Raw genomic sequence first — 21,206 nt, forward strand, 5'->3', positions numbered from 1 at the left:
CATGGGCTGCAGAGGTTCAATTGATAGAGTGCTTGCGTAATCTCACATGAAACTTAAAATTCAGTCCCCAGTACATAAGCTGAGTGTGTAGCACACCTGCGACCCCATCACTCAGGAGATAGAGGCAGGAGGATTTGTAAGTTTAAGCTAATTCTGGGCTTCATGAGACCCTTGAAAAAAAAGTTTACAGTTCCAGTTCAAAGTGATTTGTTTCCATGTCCGTCAGCTTTTTACTTCAGATCTTAAGGTTTATTGTCTCTTACAGTCCAGTGATCATCCAGGTACCCTAAATAACACTACTGCCCTTGATTTGGTTTGTAAATAGTACTTGCAATAGTTCTAAATAGTTCTAGTTTCCAACAGTAGGCAGAGATCCTGCCTTCCCTGCTACAGCCCCTACAGCTTAGGTTATAAGTCCACTCTTAGAACCAAATTCCACCCTTATAACTGACTGCAGCTTGACTCTGCCCTTGTAGACAGTTAATTTCCTCCTCTCAACTCCTCTGTATATCTGGCAGCCATTCCAGCCTCCTCCCTCTGCTGGATTCTAAATTCGTCTTGCCTAGCTAATTACCTACCCGCCTACAGTAGAGTCAAGCCCTACCCTGCTGCTATTCTCCTTTCTAAATAAGTCCTGTTTCCTCTGAACGGTTTGGTGTGCAGCACCACCTACTTTGGTGTTTTGGCCACTGTCTGAGAGTATCCACCAATCAGCTGAAAACAGCCGGTCCACCACCCCTCCATCCCCTGGGACTCTCTGTCTGCCATCAATCTCATTTAAGCCAATCGGTGTGAACTGGGCGACCTCCCTCCTCCCCGCCCCGCCCCAACCTTGGCGCTTGGCTAACCAGTCCTCCTTGACCCAATCGGCCTGAGGCACTAGCACCGCCCATCACCTCTATAGATTCCTTCGGCCGCCTGCAGTCCATCAATCCCCTTTAAGCCAATCGTGTCACAGCTCTGTTAGGATTCCACCACCACCAGGCCCCTGTGCTTAGGATCCTTGGCATTTTGTCCAATCAGCAAGCAGTAGGACGCTTGGCTCCTCCCACAAGGGCCCACGTGAGCGGTGGGGAAACGCAGGGGCGGCTTCTGGTTGCTGCTTCTGCCGTCACCGTCGCCGCCACCGCCGCCGCCGCCTTGGAACCCGGGCCTGGGGGGCGGTGGGGCCTCGCATGGAGCCCCCGCCCCCCCGGAGCTGCCGCTGCCACCGCCGCGCCACACACAGGTGAGCCCCAGGCCCAAAAGGTGAAGGGCCCTGTCCATGACCCCATGTATCCTCGCCCCCGCACAAGGGATGTGGTTTCGCCCAGCCTGCCGGTGTTCGGCTCCACTACCATCAACTGATTGCCCCTGTGTGTGCATTGCCTGCTCCTTTTGCCCATTATAGTGGATCTGACCGTGGCCTAACATCCTGCTGTCTGCATAATGGATTGGTCTGGGAGCTGATGATTTTCCCCACCCCAACTTAATGGACTCGTCCGTGGTCTTGCCCTCCCCTACCCCCACTTATTGGGAACCAGTCTGTTGCATTGTCCATTCCCCCTTTAGTAGTGATTGTGTCTAAAGTGTTTCCGTTTCCCATAGCCTCATATTTAAGGGGAGCCTTCTGTGGCCTTGTTTATTGAACCCCTCATGTTTATTGTAGTGAATCAATCTGTGTGGCACTGTACCCACTCCAGACACCCCATGTTTGTTCAACAGTGAGTCCACCTAAGTTTATATTATTGCCCCCTTGAGTCCCCAGTACATAAGCCCATGACTTTATCCACCTCCTCCCACTGCCCCCATCTTACTGTGAATTAGTTTGCATGCTTGCATTCATATCCCTCCAGTAATCATCGCCCTAACTTTTCTCCCTTTTTTGTAGACTCCAGTCTTTGGGCTACTTCCTTTTAACAGTGGGTCAGTTTGGTGCTTTGCAATTTTTTTTTCCATTTTCAACAGCCCAGTCTATGGCCTTGGCCTATCCTTATGTGATGGCTTTTCTTCTCTGCAGTTGTATAAGAATCAGCTTAAAATATGTCTCACTTTTGCAATGAGTCTGTTCAGAAGCCTTTTGCCACATTCTCCCATATCCTCAGAGCTTGCAATCCCTTCCCAAAGAAGATAGGCTTTGGGGGCTGGTGAGATGGCTCAGTGGTTAAGAACACTGACTGTTCTTCCAGAGGTCCTGAATTCAATTCCCAGCAACCACATGGTGACTCACAACATCTGTAATGGGATCTGATGCTCTCTTCTGGTGTGTATCTGAAGACAGCAGCAGTGTACTCATACACATAAATCTTATAAAAAATGGTTAAGAAAAAAGAAGATAGGCTTTGTACTTTATTTCCCTCCTCTCCATGTATTGGGTCAATCTCTGCCCCTATCTCTTAGGAAGTCCTGTGTACTTGTGAAACCCAGGGACATTTAATGTATGCCATGTTTCCTCTTAGACACTCTTAACCACTAGACATTTTACTTTGCTATAGTTCTCAAGTACAGTAGTGGTACTGTTGTAAATGAGAGTCAGATCTAACTTTATACTTTACACTTGCTGTGTACCAGGCAGAGTGTTCTATAGTCTCCAGTTGCTTATTCCTGAGCATAGTCCTGAGAGACAGGTAACTGAGAGAACTGGGGCATATGGAGGTTAAAGGCCTTACTCAGAGATGGCCCAATAACTACTTAGAGGAACACTTTTGACATGCCCTCTCACCGCATTGCATCCCATACGAGGGTGCATTCCTTAACAGCCAAATTAGTTCTCATTACCAGGCTTTTGTTTCTGCTGTTTTTTTCTGCCAACAGAGCTGTCTCCATTCTACACTAGTCTCCGGACCTCAAGTCCTAGCAGTGGTGTGACTTTCCATTGAATGGCTTAAATCCTTTCCAGTGTGAATAAAAAAATATGTGGGTTAATTAAAGAAGTCACCTCTCTGACCTTACCTCCTTCATCTCCACATTTCAGACCCGTGCTATAGCCATGCTGACCTCCTCCTCCTCACTGCATCTCAAAACATAGCAGGTACAGACCAGCCTCAGGGCCTTTGCATTAGCTCTTCTTTCTCCATTAACACTATTTGTTAATGGAGAATTAACAAGGAATTTTATCACTACCCAGTGCAGGGAACACACTAAAGATATTTCTAAGAATGCCATTTGATTTGTGACTAAAATGAGTGGAAAAGGATGTGTTAACAGAAATTATATTGGTGCTATGAAAAGGCACAAATAGAAAAGATGTTTCAGAGAGTACCTTTGCATCTTAGGTAGTGTTATTTCAAATACATAAGCATGTATTTGTCACACTGGTGCTTGGAATATAATGTATATAGGTACATATATAAAGATATTTCAAATGATTTGTGTGTGTGTGTGTGAAACAAAGTAGTCAACACCTACCTCTCTTTGATCATCTGATTTTGTATACCCAGCAGGTTTCAGATCTCTTTCCTGCTTGCTTTGTCCCTTTGTACCTCTCATGGTTAGACATGCTATATAGCTTACATAAATGTCTGTCTCTCCTCCTCAGAATAAACGTCCTATGGGGACTTACAGGCTTTATCTGTCTATTCAGTGTTCTACCTTCATGTAAAAATGTACCTTCTACACAGTAGATGCTTGGAATAATCTGTTGTACAAATTAACTGTTGGGGGGGGGGGGGCTGTAGTACCTAGTCTGTCCATGATGGCTCACAGCTATATATTTCGAGCATGGAAGACCAAGAGAGAATTTATTTACAGGAAATAAAAACTAGCCTGGGTGACATAGCAAGTTTCAGAACAACCTGAACTACAGAGTAAGATCCTGTCACAAAACTGACAATGAAAATTGTATCCCAGACATCACCAAGGGGGGTTACACATAAAAAAGAAGAAAGGGGAATGTAATAACTAATTAAGATGTCAGTTGCGACTGTTTAAATGCTAACAGCTATTTACTAAGCACCTAGTGAGTACCAGGCATTTATTCTAGATGCTGGAGGTATGGAGAAAAGCAATACAGGCAGATATCCATGTACATAGAAAGCAGGCGTTACTAAAAGTGAGGGAGACAGACTGTATAAATAGGTAAAATTAGATACCATGTTATACAAATGCTAAGGAACAGACATGTAGTGGGGCAAATAGGAAAAGAGTATCAAGGTGTTTGAGATCTTAGAGACAAGGCACGCTACACTTGGAAATGTTACTCATGAGTTACAGCCTGAAAGAAACAAAGGAGGAGGCCATAACGTGTAAAGGAAGAGTGTACCAGAAAGGACACTCAGTGCACAGACCCCGAAGCCCAGCTTATGGCTACCATGGTCAAAAAACAGTGTGATTGGAAATGAATTGAGAGAGAGGGGTAGAAGACAACGTCATAGAAACGATGAAAACCAAATGGGAAAGTCCTACAGAGAGTTGAGGGGAGGGAAAAGGATGACATAGAACCTAAGGGCTAATGTTTATTGCGGTTCTCCCATGTGCTACAGATACTTTTCTAAGTACTTCACACATATATAGGCACGTTGAATCCTCCTTTTTAAAAAATTATTTTTTATTTGAGAATAAAACACCCTATTTTACAGATTTTCAATAAAGCATAGAGAGGTTAAACAACTTGCTCAAAGTCACACAGACAGAACAGGGCTGAGTGTGAGGCTGTGTAGATTAGAACAGAACAAATTTGCAAGAACAAACAAGTTATTCCATGCATTGGATCATGGAGAGGAAAAATTCTATCTGGCAAGGAACATTGTGTGCCTCAGGTAGACACTTCAGAGCTTTCATATATGCTTTTCCCTTTACCAAAATTATCCTTCCCATGGACATCAGTATGACCTACCTCCCCTCCACCAAACATCACTTCCTCAGGGAAGTGTCCTACTTGTCACTCTGTGCTCTTGCCCGTTTATATTTTCTTCTTAGAGAACTGGCCTTGAGTGACTAGGAATGCTGAGTTTGAACTCTTGACTGCCAGCATCCAGCAGCTCATCCAAGGGTGAGACCTTAGGCAAGTTACTTAACATCTTTCTCCACACTTCTCTGACTTGTCTGCAAAATGGAGACAGTAATACAGTCCACCTTTGGGAGGGTGTTATTAATTTGTTTTCTTTTTAAAAACATTTCTTGCTGCGCTATGAATGTATGGATTATGCAGGGACTCCTAAGCTGTTTTGAGGCACCCAATGAATGAGATGAGGAGTGGAAGGAAAGCCTTCTGGGAGTGGCAGGTGACTAGGATGCCTGGTAAGGCCTATGTGAAAGAAGCAATAATCAAATTCAGCCCATGTCTTCGATAAGCTAGACACTAGTTGGGCAGATTTCACTCAGCTGCTGGGTTCTGGCATAGCTCAGAGGAGGTGGTAGAATTGCCTGTCTTTGCCACTAGGGGTCACACTGCACTCTGTAGGCCTCTGAAAGAATTTAGTGTTGGGAATATTTTGTCGCATAGAGCTCTGAAGAGGGGGCTCTTGATCCACTCGGCACTAATTTGGACAGCTGCCTAACACTGTTTCTGCTAAATGAACCTTAAGCTGGCTCAGACATATGAGGATCATACTGTAATTTCATGTAGATTAAAGAATAAAGCTATAAATCTAAATCATAGGTTCTTCAAAACCTTAAAAGGTTTATTCTTAATCCTTAATCCAGCAATCCCAGCCAGGTGGACAGCTGGTTGATTAAGTCTCATCCTTGCATGAACTTAAGCAGGTTCAGTGTTAGTTTCACTTTGCTTATAGGAAAGGTTAATGGTAGGATAACAGGTGAACAGTGAACATTCTTCTGTTGAAACTGTAAGATATATATAGATATAGATATAGATACATACATATATACATATACATATATATATATGTACACACACACATATACACACACACACACACAGAGTTGAGGGGGAGGGAGAAGGATGACATGGAACCTAAGAGCTGATGTTTGTTGCGGTTCTCCCATGTGCTACAGATATTTTTCTAAGTACTTCACACATAAGGAGGCACATTGAATCCTCCTTTTTAAAAAATTATTTTTTATTTGAGAATAAAACACCCTATTTTACAGATTTTCAATAAAGCATAGAGAGGTTAAGCAACTGTGGAAGAACCTATGATTTAGATTTATAGCTTTTTTTTTTTTTTTTTTGGTTTTTTTTTTTTCTTTGGTTTTTTTCGAGACAGGGTTTCTCTGTATAGCCCTGGCTGTCCTGGAACTCACTCTGTAGACCAGGCTGGCCTCGAACTCAGAAATCCGCCTGCCTCTGCCTCCCAGAGTGCTGGGATTACAGGCGTGCGCCACCACCGCCCAGCTATAGCTTTATTTTTTAATCTGCATGAAATTACAGTATGATCCTCATATGTCTGAGCCAGCTTAAGGTTCATTTAGCAGAAACTATATATATATATATATATATATATATATATATATATATATATATATATATATATATATATATATATAAACAGTTTACCCCCACCTGTACTCTTACATCTTTCCCACCTCCCCTCCCATTGGAAAACAAATAGGCAGCAGGGTAATCATGGTGTGGTGCATGCTTTTAATTCAGAGTAGCCAAAGCTATTATACAGAGAAGGCTTGTCTCACAAAAACAACAACAAAAAGCCGGGCAGTGGTAGCAAGTGCCTTTAATCCTAGCACTCAGGAGGCAGAGGCAGGTGGATCTCTGAGGTCAAGGACATTCTCCTAGTTTCAGGACAGCCGGTACTATACAGACCCTGTCTCAAAATACAAAAAAAGGAAGAAAGAAAAAGAAACAGGCTTCTAAAGGATAATAATAAAATATAATAAGATAAAACAAAAAAAGCCCAAGAGAAGGCCCAAGAAACAGAGACCCATTTATTTGAACACTAAGGAATCCCATAAAAACACTAAATTGGAAGCCATAATATATGCACAAAAGAATCTGGTACATGTGGTTAAATGTTCAAACCCCTGAAGCTGGTCATGGTGACCCATGCCAAGTATCTCAGTACTTGGGAGATAGAAGCAGGTAAAATAGGAGTTCAAGGTCATCCTTAGCTGTATGGCAAGTTTGGGGCTACCCTAGCATATATAGACCCTATCTCTTAAACAACAAAGCCACTTAGACCCCTGCAGTATGATACTTGGGTCAAATGCAGGAACTGTCACAACAGTGTGGCATAGCAAAGTCATTTGGACATCTTTTGCCTTATGTAAAATTAGTGATAGTGTAATAATATCTCCTTTCCAAAAGGAAAAATTGCCTATTTTTCTGAGTTAGGATGAGATATAAGTGAGTCAGTGCCTATAAAAATAACAGCTCATGCCTTTATCTAAAACCCCATAGACCAGATGTATTTCAGAATTGTGAATTTTTCAGTTTAGAAAGGTAGCATGGTGCACATATGATATGTTACATAACACTTTCAGCCAGCTCTGTCACCAGCTGCTTTTAGATCTCAGCACTAGAATGTATGAAATTCATACTAAGCAAGGATCAATAAAAACCAGAATGGGCTTTGCTTTCTTTTCAATCATGTTTTGTTGCCAAAAGAATTAAAAAGAAGCCTTCATTCTTAGAGCATTTTGGATTTAGGAACAACAGAAAAAAAGATTTATGAACAAATTAGAAAATATTTTCTTAAAGCTTATATCCCAAGCATGTTAAATTTAAAATTCACACAATAATAATGATACATGTTCTCTACTTTATAGATGAGTATATATATATAGTAATATCCCTGTTGAACAGATGAGAAAATTCATGATACAAAAAAAGTAATGAATTTGGCCAGAATCTCATAGCTAATAACTGGAAGATGCAGGAAAGCAAGAAGCCTTTCTGCTTAGGGTAGTGCCTGACATAATATTAAAGAGTAAATACATGCTTGTTTAAAAAAAGGCTCACAGCCAACCATTGGACTGAGCACAGGGTCCCCAATGGTGGAGTTAGAGGAAGGAGCTGAAGGGGTTTGCAGCCCCATAGGAGGAACAACAATATCAACTAACCAGACCCCCCCCCCCCAGAGCTCCCAGGGTCTAAACCACCAACCAGAGAGTACACATGGCTCCAGCTGCATATGTAGCAGAGGATGGCCTTGTGAGGCATCAGTGGGAAGAGAGGCCCTTGGTCTTGGGAAGGCTCGATGTCCCGGTGTAGGGGAAGGACAGGACAGGGAGGCGGGAGTGGGTGGGTGGGAGGGTGAGTACCCTCATAGAAGCAGGAAGAGGGAGAGTGGGATAGGGGGATTCTGGAGGGGAAACCAGAAAAGGGGATAACATTTGAAATGCAACATTTTTTTCTTTTAATTCTTTTTTGTCCCAAGTGTAAAATACAAGGGGCATCCAAAGCTACATGAGGGAGTTTAGAAGACTGTTTAGGGAATAGTAGTGAGGTTTGGGAACAGATGTGGAGGCACGGTAACAAAGGAATTATTTTGCTGTCTTCCAGGTACCCCTGGGATGGCGTGAGTGCTTCCCTAGTGATGGACCCCTCTGTGACACTGTGGCAGTTTCTGCTGCAGCTTCTGAGAGAACAGGGTAATGGCCACATCATCTCCTGGACCTCACGGGATGGTGGTGAGTTCAAGTTGGTGGATGCAGAGGAGGTGGCCCGGCTATGGGGACTGCGCAAGAACAAGACCAACATGAATTATGACAAGCTTAGCCGCGCCTTGCGGTACTACTATGATAAGGTATGGCCTCAAAGACCAGACTGGAAACCCTTGAAATTACTGTCAGAAAAACTGGTTTTTTCCTTTTGAGGCAAGCTCTTATAATGTAGTCTAGATTTGTCTGGAACTTAACTATGTAGCCTAAGCTGGCCTCAATTTCACTGTCCTCCTGTCTCTGCTCCCAATTCCTGGAATTACACTTCTGGCCTAGAAATTACATTTTGTTGTCTCAATTAGTATAGCTATAACTGTGAAGACAATATTAAAATTTACTGATTTTTTGCACTGTCCTTTAGTTCCCTGCATGCCTGGAGATAATAGGTGTGTTGTTCAGAGCCCTCAGACCAATGTTAAGTTCCTTTAGTTACTTTATCTTCTCTTACTACAGAATAAATGATGTTCTTTTTCTTAGACTCAGAATCCTCCTGACATTAGAATGCTAAGTTCCCTTACTCCATTTTCTAGAACCCCCAATATCTTTAATCACTTGTTTTATTTTGTTTTTATTTTTGAGGCAGGTTCTCTTTGTGTTGCTGAAGATGGCTTCAAACTTGTGTCTCTTTTGTTTAGTCTCATGAGTGCTAAGATTACAAATCTTTGCCTTTAACTAAATGCTCCAGAAAAATGTTTGTAGTGCCAGCTCATACCCACTCCTCTTAGATTCTTCGAGCAGCACCTCAGTATCAATATCACTTGCTTTATTTCATCATCTTACTACTGCAGTTCAATTTTCAGATTTTTCTCATCACACTCTCAAGCTCCCAGATCTGCATTGTATTCCCCCCAATATTTATACTAATTATTTCATATTTCTTCATTGTAAACCTTCAAAACAATATTAATAATTATCCATTTTCCTTCATTTTCTGTAAAATACAAGGATGCCCTATGAGCAGCATTAAGACAGTCACTGAAATGCCTGCTGCCCCATATTCTTCGTGCCACCTCCCCAAATGGTTCTCACCTGTGTCTTCTGTCCTTGGGAGTTTACAGTATATATATTCCACTCTCATACATCACTCTCTTAGTTCAAACTTCCAAATCCATGCCTTGTTCTCTCCTGAGACCACCAAGACATCCCTGAAACCCTCCAAACCATGTGTGTCTTAAGATACCTCAAAGCATGTTTTTGACCCACCCAAGCAAACCTTGCTATCCCCCTCATCATGGTTACGCCAGCTTCTTACTCTCTTCTCTAATTACTGCCAGTTGCCTTATTTTCTTAGTGCTCTAGCTTGTATATTCAGAATGGTACTACTAATAAAACATCACATGTCCTCTTCTGTGATATTTCTGTCCTAGTCTATTTTCTTGTTAGGATAAGAATGATGATCAAAAGGAAAGGGTTTGTTTCTGTTATAGTTCCATGTCACAGTCCATCATTGAGGGAAGCCAAGAGAAGAACTCAAGGCAGGAACCTAGAGGCAGAAGCTAAAGCAGAAACCATAAAGGAAGGCTGCTTACTGGCTTGCTACCCCTTGGATCACTCAGTGTGCTTTTTCTATACTACCCATGACCACCTTCCCAAGGGTGGTCCCATCCTAAGTATGCTGGCCCCTACCACATCAATCAGTAATCAGTAAAATGTCCCACAGACTTGCCTACAGGCAATCTGATGGTAGTAATTTCTTAATTGAAGGTCCTTCTTCCTAGATAACTGTAGTTTGTACCAAGCTGACAAAAAACTAACCAGGACATTTGACCCTTTTTGTCATCTTGACACTATTAAAGTATAATTGTTAATTTTGTATTTATCCCCAAGATCTCATGTTAATATCAATATCACAAAATAAAACATAACTTTGAAAGTCCCTTTAAACACTTCAAAGATTTGATATCTCTAAAATATCTAGTATCTCTCAACTGTCAGCTCCTATAAAATAAAAAAGTAAGCACTCATTTACTATCACACCAAGAGGAAAGAGCCAGTTACAATCAAATCAGAACAAGACCAAACTCTAGCAGTACACATTAAATCCTGCAGTTCAAGATCTGGCACCTGGGACTCACTCATGATCTCTTAGGCTCCAAAGAGCTTGGGCAGCTCCACTTCTCCAACTACACCAACTGCATCTCCTGGCCTGAGTCTAGCTCCATATCACAACTTCACCATTCTAAGTGGTGGTCCCACAGGCTTGGCTTCTCCAGTAGGCTGGGGTCTTCACTGCAACTGAGGATGACTTTCACCACTAGCCTCTTAGCTTCTCCACAGGGACTCCAACCCTATCATATGTACCAAGCCCCAGCTCCTCTCCATGACCCTTTCAGTCCTGGAACATCTATTGCAACTAAGGCTTCATCTTCACCAGTGACTTCTCCTGGACTCTTAAAGTGCCAGGCCTCAGCCTCTGTCCACAACCCCTTGGCATGTGGCTTTTATGCCAAATACCCTGTGGAAGACTCTTCTTACACATTGCCAAGTTCAAGCTACCAGCATAATATGCATCCTTGTCCCCTCTGGACCACAGGTTCTGTGTACTGACCCTGAGGAAACACTGCCTGAAAGATTTCACCTCAGAAATGCTGATCCGAGCTTATAGCTGATTTTTCTCAGCCTCTACTAATCACTGTCGATTATCCCAAGTAAAGCAAAGATTTCACTTCAGGGGTTCTGGTCTCTTGTTAATCACATTTGATCCTTCAGTTCCAGGTAACCAGAAACCACAGACTTAATACAAAATATCACATAAATGACCCCTATAGACACTGAGAGGCTCTCAAACTTCCCTCTGAAGCATCATAAGCCATACCTCCACCTGTTCTGCTCTTAGGATTGTCTTCCAAGTTCCCTCAGCATCTCATCTAAAGCTCTTTCAGCCCAAAGTTCCAGATGCTACCACAGCCCTTTCAAAACAGCATAGTCAGGTCTGTCACAGCAGTAAGCCCTCTGTGGTACCAATTTTTGTCATAGTGTACTTTCTATTGCTGTGATAAACACCATGACCACAAGCTACTTGAGGAAGAAAGGGTTTACTTCATCTTTAAAAACCCACTTTCTCTTACCAGTGAGATGGCTTAACAAGATCCGTCATAGAGGGAAGTGAAGATAGGAACCTTGAGACAGGAACTGAAGCCAAATCCATGAAGGAATACGAAGTACTTACTGCTTGCTTTTCATAGCTTGTTCAGCTACCTCTTTCTACCGCCCAGGACCACCTCCCCAGGGAAAGCACCATCTACTGCAACAAAATGCCTACTGGCTTGCCTAAAGACAATCTGATAGAGGCATTTTTTTTCTTTTTAGATGACTCTAGCTTGTGTCAAGTTAACAAAAACAAATAACCAACACACTTTTTTTTCCTTATCAGCATTGCTAGCTTTTAAAAATCCACTCTCTCTGGCCAGGGAGATGGCTTAGTGAGTTAAGGCTCTTGTTGCCAAGACTGAGAAGCTAAATTCAATTCCTGGGACCCATGTACTAGAAAGAGACAACCATCTTCTGCAATTTGTCCTCTGACCTTTACATGTGCTATGGCACACTTACACCCCACAATCAAGTCACCCTCATTTCCCCTCCCCCCAACAGTCAGTCAGTAATTTTTTTTAGAAAAGCCCTCAGCCGGGCAGTGGTGGCGCACACCTGTAATCCCAGCACTCTGGGAGGCAGAGGCAGGCGGATTTCTGAGTTCGAGGCCAGCCTGGTCTACAGAGTGAGTTCCAAGACAGCCAGGGCTACACAGAGAAACCCTGTCTCGAAAAAACCAAATCCAAAAACAAAACAAAAACAAAAAAAAATCCCTCTGTATCAATCATTGTTATCTCCCTGTTTGTCTATACTAATTTAGTCTTTTCCAAAATGTATCAGTTACTTCATTTTACTACTGCAGTCCTGTTAACATTCCCAAAACCTGACAGTTACACCCAGGTCCATAGATCTCACCTATTCCCCTAAATTGGACCCTGATGAAATGTAGCCAGTGGGAAAAGAGGAATTAGACAGATGAAGATGAATGACAGAAAAAGGCCTGAAGGGAGATGGGTGGGAGGGACACTAAAGAAAGAAGTGGTAAAGGGAGCCCAGAGAAGGAGTTGAAACTGGGGACGGATGCAGAGAGGAGGGGGAAAAGGAAAGCATAGACAGAAGTGGGAAGACTCCAGAAGGCTAAAAGAGATGCGTGAGATAGGAGCAAATGGAAAGAAAGAGAAATGGAAGAGAAACAGCCCTCACGACCCTCCATTGACCCTGTTCTTTACTTCGCAGAATATCATCCGCAAGGTGAGCGGCCAGAAGTTTGTCTACAAGTTTGTTTCCTACCCAGAGGTTGCAGGGTGCTCCACTGAAGACTGCCCACCCCAGCCTGAGGTGTCTGTAACCTCAGCTGTAGCCATGGCCCCTGCTACTGTCCATGCAGGCCCAGGGGACACTGCCACCGGAAAATCAGGAACACCAAAGGGTGCAGGAATGACAGGCCAAGGTGGCTTAGCACGAAGCAGCCGGAATGAATACATGCGCTCGGGCCTCTATTCTACTTTCACAATACAGTCCCTGCAGCCACAGCCACAGCCACCCCTTCATCCTCCTCGGCCTGTCTCAGTGCTTCCCAACACTACCCCTGCAGGAGTGCCAGCACCTGCCTCAGGGAGCAGGAGCACCAGTCCAAACCCCTTAGAAGCCTGCTTGGAGGCAGAAGAGGCTGGTCTGCCCCTGCAGGTGAGTACTGGAACTTGGAAATTTAAGAAAGGGCTTGGAGAAGGATGCATGCATCGTTCTGAAATGAAGTCTGAAACTCATGGAATAGAGATGGGTGTCCTGGTACAGGACATATTGGTGGGACATAGTGGTGGAAGAAGGGATACAAATTCCCTCAAAGAAATAAATAGAAAAGTCATGCCTCTCTTGGACATTAGTCCCTTGTAGGATCACATCTAATGCACTGGTTGTCTTACTTTAGCACTCATCATAATCACTAGAGTGGCCTTAAGGTTGCTTGGACCCTTTTCCAGAGTTTCTGATTAATATGGGTATGTGGATGAATGACAATGATACCTCTAGAGTCTCACCCAGGGCCTCTGCCCCAAAGGATCTCCACTTCCGTTAAATCCCCTGGCCAGTTAGAGAACATGCTCCATATATGTACAGTCTTGCCTCCAATACCAAATGTCTGTCTAGACCCATCCTTGGATGACCCACAGAGAAAGGTTTTACACATGAACAATCCTATGAATTCCCTTTGCACACACCCCTTTTCCAGGTTATCCTAACCCCACCGGAGGCCCCAAACCAGAAATCCGAAGAGTTGAGTCTGGACCCAGGTTTCGGCCATCCACAGCCCCCAGAAGTCAAAGTGGAGGGGCCTAAGGAAGAATTGGAAGCTGCAAGGGTTGGAGGCTTCAGTCCAGAAGCTGTCAAACCTGAACCAGAAGTCTCACCCTCAGAAGGCCTGCTGGCTCGGCTCCCAGCCATCCTAACAGAGAATACAGCACAGGCGTGCAGCCTCTCCACCTCCACTGCTGAGATCACCCAACCCCAGAAGGGTCGGAAGCCCCGGGACCTGGAACTTCCACTTAGCCCAAGCCTGCTGGGTGGCCCGGGACCTGAACGGACACCAGGATCAGGAACAAGCTCTGGTCTTCAAGCACCGGGGCCAGCGCTAACACCATCCCTGCTCCCCACACATACCTTGGTGAGTGCCTTGCAGAGGAGCAAGGGCTGGCAGCCTAGCTGAGTGGCATTGGCACTGGTAACTTACAAGCTGTTCTTAGGCTTAGGCTGAAATGTTGGGGCTAATTAAGAAGAGCAGGTCTTAAGTCTTCGTGGCAGCCTGACTCCCAAATGCTTTCCACAGGGTTTGCATATTGGTTTCCTAGTGAGATATATGGGTGGAATCCAAGACTGGGAAGTTGAGTTCTGATTGTCACAAAGTTTGAGAGCAGTGCATGGATAGAATCTGGTAGATAGTCTTGCCATTGAAGTCTCAGTAACAGAAGGTGAGCTCCTAGGTGTAAAGATTGAGGGATGTCATAGGCATGGTCTTAGTAGTTATACTCTAGGTCTATGAACTTTTGAAGAATAACTATGGAAGTCTGAAGGAGATCTATGAAGAAGTGCTGAAACTAGGTTCTTTCCATCTTCTCATACTTGTCACCCCATCTCCACAGACCCCGGTGCTGCTGACACCCAGCTCGCTGCCCCCCAGCATCCATTTCTGGAGCACTCTGAGTCCAATTGCACCCCGTAGTCCAGCCAAGCTCTCCTTCCAGGTAGGATTCCCTCCCCCTATGTTGGGAAGGTTAAGCGTTACTAGCATGGTTCTCATCCATGACCTCTCCTTGTTTCTTCCCCCAGTTTCCGTCCAGTGGCAGCACACAGGTGCACATCCCTTCCATCAGCGTGGATGGCCTCTCGACCCCCGTGGTGCTCTCCCCAGGGCCCCAGAAGCCATGACTACCACCACCACCCCCTTTTTTGGAGTCCATCCATCTATGCTCCTGAACTCTCCAATTAGCCATCTCAAGGAGAAACATAGTTCAACTGACAGACTTATGCTCTGGTTTTGGTGGGGTAGATATTCCTGGGAAAGAGGATATTTCACTAACTCCTCCACCCAAAACAGGCAACTTCTTTCTTCTTTGCCAGCCTCCCAGTGGCCGCCCTTACACGTCTCCTACTTCAGTGGTGGGGCGGTTTATTTATTTATTTTTTGAAGGCCACTGGGAAGAATCTGGCCCAACCTTTTTAGGGGAGTGGGTAAGACATTTCCTCCCCATTTTTTCCTAAAACAAGACAATCAGGGTATGGCTGGAGAAGAACCTTTATTTATTTATTTCTCAGCCTGCCCTTGGGGAGTTGAGGGTACCCTGTCTTCATTTTGCGACATGGGTCGAAGAGCTAGTTTGTTTTATTATTCCTGGCTATATCCGAGTCCAGGAAGCACTTGTACGATGTAATGGTTTGGGAGTGGTAGCCAGGGAATCAACACTGTTAAAATAGGGATTGCTACCTCCCCAGCCTTCTTTTCAGTCAGCTTGTTCTTTTCTCAAGTAACCTTTTGGCCAGGGAGGACTATTCCTTTTGTTGTTCTTCCCCCTGAGAAGCCATTCCTTTGTCTGCCAAATTTCCTGGGGCCCTGCCTATTACCTCCCAATGGAGGGTTTTTTCGGGTGGTGGTCCCCGTCTGGGGGGCCCCTCCAGCTAGTACTCCAGGTCTCTGTCTCCTACCCCTTCCATTTTGATAGTATAATCTATTTTTAAATGGGGCTTTTAATAGGGGAGAGGGAAACATCTCTTCCTATATCGATGGGTGGGTAGGTGGGTGGGTGGGAAGTAAGGGATTTGGAGGCAGTCTTCCTGCCACCCCCCCAGTGTTTATTTTTGATACCAAACGTGTATTTTCAGCTCCTTCCCTCCCAGCCCCCCAATTTCCTGCAGGCGGGTACAAAGGACCCTTTTAAGTGTCCCTGGAGTTGGGAGGGAGGAAAGGGGGACATGGAGCCTGTCTTATATCACTCTAGACTGGAGGGGGATGGATCAAAAGACTCCCGGGCTCACCTGTCAGCACTGGCCCAGCCCAGGCCTAAAGACCTGGGGGTTGGTGATTTGGGGGACGGTGCTATACTCGTCTCCACTATTTGTTTTGCTTCCCCAAAATGGACCTTTTTTTCTAAGAGTCCCAGAGAATGGGGAATTGTTCCTGTAAATATATATTTTTAAAGGTGTTGCTGAAAGCTGTTGGTATTATTTTTCTCCTGTGTCACCAAAGTGAGCCATGACAGCCATGAATGTGTATGAAGAACAGTAAGGGCCAGGCAAAGATCGACTGAAAGAGACAAAATGATGGCATGTGTCAGAGACTGATACAGATTGTTGATTGGTAACCAGTGTGATTAGAGAAACTGAAAGGTTTTAGATTTGTGTGTGACAGGCCAGAAGTGTGACCACAAACATTTTTGTACATGTGTATGCATGGTCTTGTGTGTAGTGTGTTATCCATTAGAACACTGTCCCCTCCTTTGTGACAGTGTCTCACCTTTGCCTAGACTTTACGGTTGGGATACACTGGCTGGCCATCAAGCTTCAAGGATCCATCTGGTTCCACCTCCCAATTCTGGGATTACAAGAATGTGCTTCTGTGCCTGAAGATTTTACCTGTATTGTAGGGATCAAACAGTCACCTTTTACCGTGTTGACTCCTTTATTCACAGGATTTATTGACTGGACCATTTCCCCAGTCACAGCCATTTGTAAATGAAAAGTCACACTGTTGAATAGCAGGCAGCCCTCAGCATTTGAGAAATGGTTTGTGTATGAAATTAAGTCATGGAAGAATATGTTTAAGAAGTTGATTGTGCCAGCACTTGGGAGGCAGAGGCAGGCGGATTTCTGAGTTTGAGGCCAGCCTGGTCTACAGAGTGAGTTCCAGGACAGCCAGGGCTACACAGAGAACAAAAGAGGAGGAAGAGGCAAAAGGAAGGGAGATGGAAGAAAAATAAGAAGTTGTTGATTGTGTGAGAGAAAATGATCATGAGGCCCAAGAAGTGACTGATAAGACATAGGCATGAGACATAAAATGTTTAATAGAAACCATAGGAAAGACAGAGAAATTGGTTGCAGCTGCTAAAGCCTAAAAGGCTGGGGGAGGGGGGAGTCTGAAACCATTACCTCACAACTAGTGGGTAGCAGCTGGTTTGCAATTAACAAAGCTTTCCCACAGGTTCTGGTGAGACTGAGGAGCTGAAACACAAACCTGTCTTTTAGGAGAAAAGAAGGACTGGTCACATGGGACCAGCAGTAGCAAGGACTCATAGTCAGCAATTGTGAGAGAGAAACTTGACAACCACAAGGGTGTCTGAGAATTATGTAAGTCTGAAACATTTCATAAAACTGAATCAGACCACATGTTTAGAAAACAAAATGACCCAGCATTTGGGAGGCAGAGGCAGGTAGATTTCTGAGTTTGAGGCCATCCTGGTCTACAGAGTGAGTTCCAGGACAGCTGGGACTACACAGAGAAACCCTGTCTCAAAAAGCCAAAAAAGAAAACAAAATGAGACTGATCCAGCTGGGGCTACAAAGAGAAACACTGTCTCAAAACAAACAAACAAGAAAAAACAAAAAATGAGACAGAGCCAATGAACTACTTACTATATGACCATAATCAGGGGAGTGAAAAACTTGGAGGCTATTAAGTGTACAAATGTATCCATGGTGGTGGCTGACTATAGGAGGAAAATGGTAGTGTGGTTGATTGACCAGGGAGGCATGGAAGACTGATTACAGGAGACTTAATGAAAGCCTTATAGCAATTGTGATTTAGTGGCCTCATATATCAGAAGTGGACTGAAGGGAAATGATGGTGAGACCATAGGTGGGTGGGCCAAGTATCTGAGAAGCTATTATATACGTGAAACTCTTTGCTGGCATGGTAACTCATATCTCCAATTCTAGCACTCAGAAGGCTGAAGTAGGAGAATCACTGTAAGTTCAAGCCCAGCCTAGCTACATAGTGAGTTTAAATCCAGCCTGTCTCAAAACAAAACACAACCCTGTGAATAAAGGAGTCAGCATGGTAAAAAGGTGACCGAGAAGAAATTAATAATCATGTGAGGAAGATGATATCTAAGGTAATGTGTCTTTGTGTGTTTGGGTGACAATGTTCAAAGAAGACTGTAATTAACAGGCTGTAAATAAAGAATTTGGGGGGATGTAAACCTAAGTGGCTTTAAAGAAAGAAAGGAGAGGAGAAATGGTGCTTGTATATCATGGGACTTAGTAGTAACCACATTTGTGACTAGGTGTAAGAAAATGTTAGGTCAAAGGAAATCATCTCTGTGATGGTGGGTCTGTGCAACATGTGATAAAACTAACCTACTGAGAAAAAGTACTGATGCTATTTACCAAGTATGTCTGTGTGTATGTGTGTATGTTTGTGTAACTGTGACTGTATGTATCTGTGTCTGACTATGAATGTGTGTGCCTGTGTTTGACTATAACTGTTAGTAGGAGACTAATGAAGCTGGGATCCATGGCAGAGAATTTTACCCTGAATGAATGATGGTGGCTGAGCCATCATTATATAATCACACACACATAAATATGTATGTAGCCAAATGAGGTGGTTCATGCCTGTAATCCTAGCACACAGGAGGTAGAAGCAAGAGGATTAGGAGTTCAAGGTCATCATTGGCTGTATTATAAATTTGGGGGCAGTGTGTACTACATAACCCTGTTATTTTAAAAAATGAACACAAAGTCACTTGTAGGTCAGTTGTGATAACTCAGCATTTAAAGAGTCATTTAACTAGTCACAAAAGCATGGTAACCTGTTTGCCATCCCCAGAACCTACATGTTGAAAGGAGAGAAGCGATTCTCAAAAGTTGTCCTCTGACCTAGTAAAATAATATAGGACCAGCAAGATGGCTCAGCAGATAAAGGCGCTTAACCATCAAACCTGACAAGCTAAGGCTAGTCCCTAGGACTCATAATGCTAGGAGGAAAGAACCAACTCCTACAATTTTTTTCTAACCTACACACAAACACAAACAATAAATAAATAGTTTTTAACAAGTATGTGAGCCTGTTCCTAAGAGGCTGTAGTAGAGAGTAGAAATCTAGAACTCTGTATATAGATAATATACATGCATATATGACATGAGAGAATGTGATTGAAATTAAATGAAGCTATCTATGTCTTAGAGATCTCAGAATGAATGTGCCATGGCCTCCTCTGTTTGTTCTCTTTCTCCACAAGCCTCTCCAGCTCAGTCTCCTGGCCTTTGCCCAGAACTCCTTCCTCATGTATTGTCTCTAGAGAGTCTTATCTGGTCCTAGCACTTGAAATAGATGCTGGAAATTGATGTCCACTTTTTTTTAAAATATCCTCTTAGCAATTTTTTTATTCCATGTATTGATTGAGCAGATGTTTATTGTTTGTCTGGTGTCCTAAACACTTCAAAGCTAACAAAATGGACCAAAGTTTCTGCCCTTCTCAACACTCAGGATTCTGAGGCAGTAGAATTGCTATGAGTTTAAGGTCCACTTGGGCTACATAGAAACACCTTATTTTAAAACAACAGTAGTATTGAAGTGTATGTGTGTGTGTGACTCAAGCCTGTAACCCCAGGTATGCCATGAGTTCACCAACCTGAGCTAAATAGCAAGTCAAGTTTTTAAAAAAAATAAAAGCTTCCTTTGTAGAGTTGATACTCAGGAAAACTGACAGGATAGATAAGTATATCAGGCAATAATACATAAATCCAGATTCTCATTGTTTGTTTAAGTAAAGAATCTGTGAAGTCATTTGAATGCCTCAAAACTGTATGGGGAAAAACAGTGTTGACACCTTTCATCCACAGGAACTATGAGGATTTATGCTGTGTAGGAACAAAAGAAATATTGATTCTAACATTCATTACTGAGGCAAAAGGTAACTGAATAATGCAGCCAGGCAGTTTTGGTTTTTTACTGACAGCTGGAGGCTTTTTTTCGAGGCAGGTTTGCCTCCCAAGTGCTGGGATTAAAGGCATGCGCCACCACCTAGCTAGCTGAAGTCTTGGAATCTTAAGTTTCTTTGTTCAAGACACACAGAGACGAATATACTCTCAGAGAACAAGGTACTTCTGTAGTGGATATTAACAGAATAATATTGTTTTAATAATAACAGGATAATAGTAACAAATTTTATCACCCCTACCCAAATCAAGAGCAGATTATTGAAGGACTTCTATTTTAACCCCTGATCACCTTATTTTATCTTAATTCAATATATAGATTGGTGCACCTCTGTGACTGCAAGAGAACAAATACTACCTTTCTCAAGCTCCTTTTTTGTGAATTATAAAGGGTATTGTTTTTATTCTTTATTTTTGTGATGCTGGGACTCACACCCCAGGTCCAGCTCATGGGTAGACAGTCTACCATTAAACTACATTCCCCAGAGCACAAGGGTGCTGTTTTTAAAGCAGGTTCTACAATTTCACTCGTTGAGGCTTGTTTTGAAAAAATAAAAAGCAAGTCTGTGGAACTTGGATTTTCTTTGGGGAAAATGGACTGAAGATGGATCAGTCATTAAAGTGAAACAAGGTACTGTAAACTTTATTTCCTCTAGATATGACCCACCAAAAAAACTAAAAAGGGACCAAGGACCAAAATAGTGGTTATCAAAACATTCTTCCAGTTTTCAGTTGTCTCCTGGGAGTTTGTTAGACATGCATTACTGGAGGCCCACACTACACCTGCTGGATGAGATATAGGTAGGATCCAACAATCTGCAGTTGGATCAAGAAGCCCTGTGGGTGATTCTTGTGTGTCCTAAGCTGAGAGAGTATTGGCATCCAAGAAGGGTCACAGGAGAAGACCTTTCTGAAAGATTTTTATTGCTAGTCTCCCCTTGTAAGTCCTTTAGAGACAGTGGTTTTTTTCTTGTCTTGTTTTCTATTCCATTTAATGCTGAGAACTACTGACACTCAGTAGGTGCTCAGTAATTGTTGAACAAACCAATTTAGTAAATACAGCCAGGCACTGTTCTAAGTATTTTCATTCTCAGGCTATTACAGATCTAAGCTATGTCCAGTGCTCTAAGTTTGTACTGGGTATCAGACTTAAAGCGGCTCACGTGCTAGGCAAAGGAGCTAAACTTCACTGAGCT

At 43.3% G+C, this 21,206-nt stretch overlaps 1 protein-coding gene across 2 annotated transcripts; it reads left to right on the plus strand.

Moving 5' to 3' along the window:
• The first annotated feature begins 94 nt into the window (after window positions 1-94).
• On the plus strand, window positions 95-16,286 carry Elk1 (ETS transcription factor ELK1). 2 transcript variants are annotated; one of them, XM_052171246.1, is made up of 7 exons: window positions 1,153-1,228; window positions 2,954-3,010; window positions 8,399-8,642; window positions 12,823-13,272; window positions 13,814-14,245; window positions 14,721-14,822; window positions 14,908-16,286. In XM_052171246.1, exons 3-7 carry the CDS (start codon window positions 8,433-8,435, stop codon window positions 15,004-15,006), a joined length of 1,293 nt encoding a protein of 430 aa, XP_052027206.1. In that variant the 5' UTR covers window positions 1,153-1,228; window positions 2,954-3,010; window positions 8,399-8,432; the 3' UTR covers window positions 15,007-16,286. The 2 variants fall into 2 exon arrangements, with proteins under 2 accessions (XP_052027205.1, XP_052027206.1); XM_052171245.1 differs by lacking the exon at window positions 2,954-3,010 and having other exon boundaries at window positions 95-1,228.
• Window positions 16,287-21,206: the final 4,920 nt, after the last annotated feature.

This window comes from Apodemus sylvaticus, chromosome X, assembly GCF_947179515.1.
Source record: "Apodemus sylvaticus chromosome X, mApoSyl1.1, whole genome shotgun sequence".
NCBI classification, from domain to species: Eukaryota; Metazoa; Chordata; class Mammalia; order Rodentia; family Muridae; genus Apodemus; species Apodemus sylvaticus.